Raw genomic sequence first — 10,186 nt, forward strand, 5'->3', positions numbered from 1 at the left:
ATGTAGAAATTATTTGTAATAAGGAGTGTTTGAGGTAGTATATTTTGTAATTCTTACGTTTTGATTCATGCACGATTTCAAAGCAAGAGTTTACCAAATGCACTTGCATATTAGGACACATGAGTTTATAAGATTTCACCTAAAGTCACAAACTCAACTTTCATAGTTTCCAAAGTTACTTCAGAGGGTTTGACAAAAGAATCCTAAACTCAAAATATGTTTTCATAAGGGACAAGTTTTTAATATCTTAGTATTATAGACATTTACATACTTAGTCCCAATTTGGCCAAAAAATGTTTTATGTCCTAAGGACTCAAGAAAGTCAAGTAAAATTTTATAAAAGGACATACTAAACATATAAGATATCAAATGAAATTTCAAATGTGTTTTCATAAACAAGATATCTTATATTCAAGGTAAACTTCATTTGGACAAGTATTAATCTTCATTAGACTTTAATTTATTTAATATACTTTTATCCAAGAATGAGTTAAAATATTAAAAGGCCTATTGGTATGACAAACAAAGCACTCGTCGATGAATAGGGTAAAATTGTCGATGAATGGGCATGGCTCGTCGACGAATTTTTCTAGTAGCCAAAACGAGTCTTCAACCCAGGTGACTCGTTGATGACTAGCGGTGACTCGTCAACAATTGGGTATGATTCATTGATGATTATCATCGTGAATTACACACCAATAGCTAGAAAACGACTAGTTCTCAAGCAAATCAAATGGGATTCGCTCCCAACTGTTAGATAACGGCTAGTTTGGGTTTTTGGCTATTAATACAAGTCTTTAGACTTGTTTAATATGGTTTTGGAGATTTTACAAGTTCATAGTGAAAAATATCTTTGAATACAAAACCTAAGCACTTTGCATTTTAGTTATTCATCGCAAGTGCTCAAATTCTCTCTTACTCACTAATCTTGTGTGATTCATTTCTTGAAAGAATAGTGTGAGCTTTGCTTTGTATTTAATATCAGCTCAATAAGGAGCATTTCATTGTAATCATCTTCTTGTTGTAAGGTTCTTTGTGAACCATTTGGTAAAAGTTCTTGGTGAACTGACTTGTAAGGCATCTTGGTGATCCTTATGGCTCTTGGTGAGTGCGATAGGGATTTGTTCCCAAGTGATGGCTCTTGGTGAGTGTGGTAAGAATTTGTTCTCGGGTGTAGGGATTTGTTCTCGAGTTGTAAGACTTCTCCGCTAGTAAAGGAGTTCGTTAGTGGATTGTGAAACCCTTGAGTTGGTCTCAAGGCGTGGACGTAGATTTGGTGTCGAACCACATTAAAATACCGATGTTATGTTTTCTCTCCCTTCACTCTTTCATTTATATCTTGTGCTTGATTTACATTTTATATATGGTGATATAATTGCTTGCAATCTTGCCAAAAGTTTTATTTTGTAAAGAAAGCCCGAAATACGCGAAAGAGTCCATTCAACCCCCCCTCCCCCTCTAGACTCTACACCCGGCCGGACAATTAGATAGATGATGATTTGCTCTAAGCTCATATATTTCTTGTTATATTGTCGCATCGGTTTAGTCCCATTTTAGGAGGGTGGCATCCGTGTAGTTGAAGGACTTTACTGATGTGAGGTTAGCCAAGAATTTTGAGGTAAAGCACTGATAGCCATATCGATTTTAAGACTGTTAGAAAAATAAGCAGCCATTAAGATACAAGTAGTAGAAAACGTTAATAACAAGAAGTACTAAGGCTTGGAAGGATCATAGCATTCAAATATGATTTTGCACCCGTGTAGTAGTTAGCCGATGCACCCACAACCTCCAAGTATTTAATAGCCTCTGGGTTTTTGTGTCCTTACAAAATTGAAGTTATTAAAGCTTTGCACCAATTTTAGTTATGATATTTTAAAACGCCATCAGTTTAATAAATTAAATTTTAAAAATTGGTCATCATAATATCTTAAAAATCAAATAAATGACTCTATCAAATTAATTGGTTTACATGTTCTAATCTTTTTGGATCAACCAATTGACATCAACACAACAAATAAATTCTATTATTATTTCAAAATTTTAAATATATATATATATATATATATATGAAAAAATAAAAAATTACTAATAAATTATAAAAAATACCTAATAATTATAATCTTACCAAATGTTTGTTAGATGTAATTTTCATAAAAACACTAATGCTTAAAAACATCATAAGACAAATAAAACATGGTCCAATATTTTAAAATTCAAATAATTTATCAAATGTAGTGTTAAAAAAAAGATAAATTAAAATTTTAAAATTAATTCTTTATAAATTAAAAAATACAATTAGATGGTAGTTCTTAAGTATGTAAAATATGAATATGAAATGGATAAAAAAAATTTAAATTTATATTAATTGGTTGACCTTTGTTTGAAACAATTGATTGATTTTTTCTGATTTTATTTATATTGATATAGTATTGAACATGATATTCAACCAGATGGAGAAAGTAAGTCACAATCAATCAATCGTTCGATTCGAGTTGATTTTTTCAAAACTATATTTTACTTGTTAAAAATATATTGAGGCATTTATTTTCATAAAATGTATATAACAAATATTTTGTAACAATATAATTTCATTAAAGTATTTTTTTTGAATGATTCATATTGTATATTTATTTTTTTCTATTCAAAAGTACACTTATTCAAAAAAGTACTTGGCTAAAGTAATTTGGAGTTACTCATAAGTACTTTTTCAAGTGCTTAATATATAACAACGTGAAACTTTTTGTAAGTCTCATAGCAAGAAATAGATATCCAATAACTATTCTCATATTTCATTACAAATTAAATGAAATAATAACAAACACACAGAATAGTTATTGCTATTTTTCATGTTGTTCCAAGATATAGCTATTCTGTGAACCAATGAGCCGTTAATAAACCGTGACCAAGCTCTCCCTAGAATTTTAAATTCTTTTTTCTGCCTACGCCTAATCCCTAATATCCCTTATCATACATACTGTACACAAAGAATGGCTCCCAACTTTGAGGAATATGAAGCTGATGATCAAATGCCTCTGAAGGGCTGTCCCCGCATGGTGATAAATTTCCCTGTTCTTCCATTTTGAGATAATGATGAAAATGAAGCAAGGAACATCAATGAAACACTTACTTCTTAGTGTTTTCTACCTTGGCTCGAATCTTCTGTTCCAACTCTGACATATCTGTCTCGAGGCCAAATATTCTGTTAAGAGCATGCATATTCTCAAGTATCTCGCTCAGCGATCGGCTGTCGTTCCCGTCACATCTGAGATGCTGCATTGGACCATGAAGGAGTTTGTTGATTATACCCATGCTAAGGTCATAAAGGGCTCCCTTCTGTTTCTTTGAGATACCATCGCCAAACTTTGCCAAACACTTGTCCAGCTCAGATGCTCTAATTCTTTCAGCATAAGCCCTAAGCTTCTTAATGGTTGGAACGGTCTCTAGGGAATCCTTCCAAGCTTCGAATTGTTTTGATTCCTCTGTTATAATAGCCTGAGCTTCCAATGCTTTGCGGAGTCGATCATCCTTGTTAGCTGCCACAACTTCCTTGAGATCATCCACATTGAAGACACGAGCAGTCTGAAACTCTGACACACAGGATCCCACATTCCTGGGAACAGATATATCAATGAACAGCCTCAGCCCTACAACTTCAGGGCATACAGGGGGCAGTGTCTCCACGTGTTCTTTCAAAAACAGTGGGGTTTCTGATGCAGTGCAGGTAAAAACAACGTCAGCTTCAGCAGCACATGCTAGCATTTCTGCATGGGGTTTATAAATAATTTCAACATCCTTAAGCTCCTCACGAATTGCAGCAACTCTCTCCTCAGTCCTGTTGACAACCACCATTTTTGAGCACCCTTTCGCAACCAAGTGTTTAATCACAAGTCTCCCCATCTTCCCTGATCCTATCACCAACACCCTGACAGAAGCATAGGAAGATCCTGGAAGTTTCATTAGGGCAAGCTCCACAGCAGCTGAGCTAACAGAAACAGCCCCAGCTGCAATATTGGTTTCAGTTCTAACCCGTTTTCCAGCAGTGATGGCATGCTTGAATAGCCCACTGATTTTCCTACCAAATCCTGGGACTCCTTGCCCAGATTTTACAACTTGCTTTACCTGAGCAAGAATTTGTCCTTCTCCTAGAACAAGAGAGTCAAGTCCTGCAGATACCTCAAATAGGTGTTGTGTAGCATCTTTGTTGTACAACAAAAAGCGGTATTGGCAAAGTTCTGAAACGGAAACCCCGCTTGTCTGCCAACAAAAAGATATAACAGTCAATTCCACATCTAAAGAACAAAAGAAGAAGAAGAAGAAGAAGAAGAAAGAAAGAAAAAAAGAAAGAAAGAAAAAACAAAAAACAAAAAACTTTGCATAAAATGAGAACCAAAGCACTCCATCAGCTTCCAAGGACAAATGGTTAATCAATATGAATGCACTCTCTCCTCAATAAGTGATCACATTTGAAAAGAAAAAGTACGTAAGAATTTAGAGGGAAAAAAAAGTCTCATTATGGAACTTTCGATACATATGATCAGTTTAAAGGAATTTCTATTCCAAGAAACCTCATGGTTTGGGCCCCTGAAAGATACTGCTAAACTACAAGCGAAGCATTAAAAATCATCTACCGCACACAATATGGAGCTTTATTGGGGCTAGAAGCACACAGTAATAGAAAGATTACTTAGTGTTCCCTTTACATGTTCCTCAATTCACAAGGAAAAAAAAAAACTAAGTAGCAGAGCAATAATGTACCTTTGACATCCACTCTGTCACTTCCTTAACTCCACGATGTTGAGATAGAGCAACAACATATATTTCCATTCTGTTACATGTACTAAGAATGGCAGCTTCTTCTATATGGTTCAAAGTGCATAGCTCATTTATAGCTTTAGGCCATTGTGCTTCTGGAATTGCAAGTTTCTCACGCAGCTCAACTGGAGCTGTATGAACACTAATCCCAACAACCATAATGCAGCTCCTTTCCTTTGTATATCCTGATGGAAAAAGTATTATTATTTCAAAGAATTAGCATTTCACAATAATTTTCACGAAGGCTCACAAAGAAGTAGTTAAAAACCCACACAAAAATTATCAATAGGACACCACCCTTCCATTTAAGTTCAGTGGTAATAAAAATTTATTCTGCAGGTCTTTAAAAACATACAGATACCATGAAGAAATAAAATGAAATAAATATAGTCCCTGGTCCTCATCTATTGGCTGGAAATTTTAGGTCAAGTGCTGATTTAACTATTTATGATGTATTGTGGTCATGGTTGCTGGAGGTCTTAGGCTCAACTCTGATTGCCCATGTTTATCTTCTATTTGTTATATTCTCGTAAGTTGAATATCATGTGGCAGAGTATTAAGGATAGATGTACATTGATGGCCCTCAACATAACATACATTGCTTCTGGGAGGTCTCGGGTTCAATTCTTATTGCCTAGGTCCATCTATTAAGTCATGATGTAGAAGATAGAAAATGTAATTATTTGAACATATGGCAAAGAGATTTTTATCTATAGAGCACAGACCAAGACAAGAAGCCTCGTGGAAAATTAATCACTAAGTTCAGCAGTTACAAAGTGCAGACAAATGAAATGATACTAACCCTGAGAGTCTGAGGCTAGGTGAATCTTTTCTAAGTTATTTATAGTTTATACAAATGCATGTGATGTTACACATTTCACACAATGAGCAGCAAATGATCAATGGTTAGCACAGAGCGAAAAGCATATGCCACTTTGAATACTAATGAAATCTTTCTTATTTATGACACCAAAGAATGATGTGTGACTGAAATCCACTGATTTACTATTAAAGGAATCACCCTCATATTGCAATAAACATCAATATGTCCAAGAAATGAATGTCAGGAAATGTGTATTTAAATTAAAAATTAATACTTACTAGATACCATCTTCAGATTGTAGCTAATGATACACACAGAAACCCTTGTATTCTCAGATAAGAAAATTCTTCTTACAAGGATCTTGGAAAATATGTATTTCATGACACATGCATAGACTTACAGCCATTCAAGTGTTCAAACTTTAAAACCAACTCATTGACTCCTTTTATTTTTTATTTTTTTATAAAATAACATCTCCATCCCCTAAACAAATACACATAGATATGCATATTAAAATAACTGTGTTAAAAAACTTTTACAAAATTAAGCTTTATTTCCTAAAAAATTATTAAACTTTCCTTTTTTGGGGCATAAGGTTTGTGAAGTCTACATGTAAATACTATTGTTGAATGCCGTTCTGACTCTGCGGAGTTAACAGCAAACACTTCAATAATAAATTGCAACTACAGTGCGCGTAATGAGAGAAGTCAAATCTGGTGAAAACTACCGTCCTCATCTCTGCGCATTACAACATTGCGCTTAAATCATAAGAATTTGAGGATGTAATACTAAATTCCCCAACCAAAATGATTTAATCTTGCAACGAAACATTCTGGAGGCAAATTTTCAAACCAAAAAACAATTTCCAAATAACAAAGAAAGCAGAACAGTTCGTATTCAGAGCATGGGTAGAAAATGTAGAATCAGAAAACAAACCAAAATCACAGCTAACATAAACCCACAAAATAGAAGAAGACTCACTATCAGCTGCGGAGATCTTGAGCTGCTCGATGGCGGAAACACTCATCGCCCTTGAATCGATCTCATCATCTCGAGTCAAATTGTCGGCAAAAACCTTACATCGAGGATTCAAAGACACTCCTCTCCGAGAAACCAGACTTTTGATCTTCGAGGGTCTGTAGAAGGATCGAACTTGAGAAGGAGAAGCCAGCGTAGGCGAGGAGACCTCGCAACGGAGGGGAACTGACTCCTTGCTCAGGCCTCCACAAAAGGGCGCGAAGCCAACCGCAGCCGCCATTGAAACGGCGATGGCAACAATGGCGACGGCGAGGCGGCCCCAAAACCCTAACCCAGGAAAATCAAAGCAGAGAGGAGAATGGGGAAAAGAAGCAAACGAGCTGCAGAGCGAGAGAGAGAGGGAGAGAGAGAGAGAGGGAGAATTGGGGGAGCAGCTGCTGGTTCTGGTTCGGTCGTTCTGACGTTCAATGTCCAATTTCAAAGATTGGAGCTTTGGAATTTGAGAGAATGGGTTAGGTAATTTCGGTGCGAAATTTTTGACCAAGGAAATGTTTTAGGAGGCTGTTGGCTGCCACGCGCCTTCATTTTTCCGTCCTGATTGGTTGACCTTTATTTTGTTTTATTTTATTTATTTAATTAATTGGGTTGACAGTTGACTTAATACCACACGCTTTACGCACGCCACCGCCCATCAGGGCACCCGGTCTTTTTGTGAACGTGCTTCTCATTTTCTAGCTTAGTCGGATGGCAATAATAATATGTATTTTTTATAATTTAATGAGGATAAAAAAGACATTTCTTGCTTAATTTTGAGATTTGGCAATCTCCTAAAAGATTTCAAAAATCATATAATTTTTTATTAAAATTTTAAAAAATATAGGGATTGTCTCTGACATTTAATATTATTTTCCAAGAACAATATATATTTTTTAATAAATATTTTTGAAAGTAATGCAAAAATATTGAAAAATAGGGTTAATTTGAATAAGAACTTTGTTTGAAAGAAAGAAAAGAAAATAAAAATAAGAAGGAATTTTATTTATTATTATTATTTTTCTTCGTATTAAATATTAAGGGAAATAAAAAATGTATTCCAATATGATTAAAAATTAGAAACAATTAAAGATTAATGATATATATTATTTATTTATCTTTATATAACTAAATATGAAAAGTAGAACATTTCATACTTTTCTTTCTTTAATATTTTTCAAGTTCCAAACAAGCCTTAATAGTCCATTTAGAAGTTGAAAAATATTTTTTTTTAAATGTAAATTTCATAAAATAAAATATAATAAAATATTTTATTCAAAATATATGTAATAAGAATGAATTTTTTTCAAAATTTATATAGTAATATATGTGTAACGACCCAAATTTCCTAACCATTTTCCTGTCAAGCTATATATCATAACTCTGATACCCTGTATATAAATATCTGTCACTATCACGACCTCGAGTGGATGTCGTGGTAACCTGTGCATTCCATGTATATTACCTATGCAATAGAAAACATAAATATCCAAATCATATCTCAAATACACAATACTAGAATACTACATATCCACCATATACATATATGTACAACCCAGCCCAAAAATCCCAAAATGTTGAGGGATCTAAAACAAAGCCCAAAACTCACCCCAAAACTATGTTAGCACAGTCGTCTCCTCTATCTCTGAGTTGACTTTGCACGTCTCTATGGGTTACTTGAAATGTTTATAATGTTGGGGTGAGACATGTCTCAGTAAGGAGAAACATGTTATTACTAGTGTGTGGCATATGAGTCTATACATAAAACATAATCTTTAATTAAACTATAAATGAGAAATCATGCAAAAGTATCTATTTAATAACCCACACTTATGTCATTTAAAATACAGAATTTCCGAGTTATCTATTCAATTATACTTCTAACTATAATAGGTAATCTCCATTTTCTGTGTATACTGTATATGTATATAATTCTGAAAACTTCCGTGGATGATTGTATGTCATGATTTAACCCCACATGATAGGATTGTGTGGCCCATAGGCGGGACTACACACTAGTTGGCCTACCAAAGCTAGTCTAAATGTGTTTTTGTATATGTCTGTAGCACAAAAGGCCCACTTCTTGGTCCAGATGCCAGGGAGCCCTCTACTCTACCTGTGGTACAATTGGCATTCAACACCATACTCTATTTGAGACTTATGGTTACACTTTCTATACTGTATAGTTACGGTACTGTGCTTTGTAAACTGCTTTTTTCCATCAGGGTCTGATACTATGTACTACTATTTTTATACAATATCTATCTGTTTTACCATGATTCTGTATCAACTGTATTAACCATGATTATGTAATTCTCTGTATTAACCATAATGTTGTAATAAATGTAAATCTGTATATCTGTATTTCTGTATGTCATAGTTCTATACTTTGTATATCATGGTTCTGTAAAACTCTATATAATCATGGTTCTGTAAAATACTGTATAATCACGGTTCTGTAAAATACTGTATAATCATGGTTCTATGAAATACTATATAATCATGGTTCTGCAAAATGTTCTATAATCATGGTTCAGTAAAATATTGTATATTTATATTTCTGTGAAGTACTATATATTCATGGTTCTGTAATCTGAATATCATGGTACTGGGAAAACTGTATATCGTAGTTCTGTATAACCATGTAAACTATAATTTTGTAAGACATTGTAAATAAAACTGTAGAAGTTGTATATCATAATTTTGTAAAAGTTATATGATCATAATTATGTAAATATGTATAAAATTCTGTAATATTTCAGTATTTCTCATGCCACACAATTAAATAAAATTCATTAAATATAATTTATTAATCTGTATAATTTTCCATGCTCTGATATGTTCAAAAATCATACTCTGTTACTCATAACCAAATACAATGCTTTACTGAGAAAATTTCTAATTTATCTGACATAACATATTTCCCTTACCTGACTAACTGAATTCTATTTTTTGTTTTTCTATCTTATGCCTGCAGCGTTCGTAATTTCAACGCCCTGAAATTATACATGTATATTCTCTAGTCAATTCACTAAATTCCCATAATAATTATCGTATTCATATTTTCCTGAACCTGCATATTTCAGTTTATCTGCAGAATGTCAACAACACTAGTATTACTATCTTTACCTTATTTTCTGGGAAAGTACTCGCCGAAACTCTAACTCATGTCTGCATCATCTACACCATAACCTTGTATTTTACAAAATCTCAATTCCTTACGTCAACTCTAGAACTATAGTCATATTCACATTTTTAAGCCTATACGTCCAACAATTCGGATAAACAATCCATAACACTCAAATAACACCCTTACCTTAGTTTTGGGATGGTGCCTCAAAACCCCAAACTGAAATTCCGCTCCACCTACGCTGTAGAGAATCTTCCCAGGAACCCCGTGGTGGTTCCTGATCGTCAATCCGGACTTTAATGGAGCCGAAATCGAAGGAATTTGAAAGAGGGTTCATAGGGTTTCTTGAGAGTGAGAGAGAGAGTTTTTATTTTATGTTTTTCAAATGACTCTCGAGTTGCTTTATAAAT

The 10,186-nt window shown here is 33.9% G+C and overlaps 1 protein-coding gene across 1 annotated transcript; it reads right to left on the bottom strand.

Moving 5' to 3' along the window:
• Positions 1 to 2,768: 2,768 nt before the first annotated feature.
• Positions 2,769 to 7,213, bottom strand: LOC131163734 (glutamyl-tRNA reductase 1, chloroplastic-like). The gene is made up of 3 exons (XM_058120436.1): positions 6,617 to 7,213; positions 4,756 to 4,997; positions 2,769 to 4,254 (listed from the first exon to the last, which is right to left on the bottom strand). Exons 1-3 carry the CDS (start codon positions 6,891 to 6,893, stop codon positions 3,124 to 3,126), a joined length of 1,650 nt encoding a protein of 549 aa, XP_057976419.1. The 5' UTR covers positions 6,894 to 7,213; the 3' UTR covers positions 2,769 to 3,123.
• Between the last annotated feature and the right edge of the window lie 2,973 nt (positions 7,214 to 10,186).

The sequence above is a fragment of the Malania oleifera genome, chromosome 9, assembly GCF_029873635.1.
Source record: "Malania oleifera isolate guangnan ecotype guangnan chromosome 9, ASM2987363v1, whole genome shotgun sequence".
NCBI lineage: Eukaryota > Viridiplantae > Streptophyta > Magnoliopsida > Santalales > Ximeniaceae > Malania > Malania oleifera.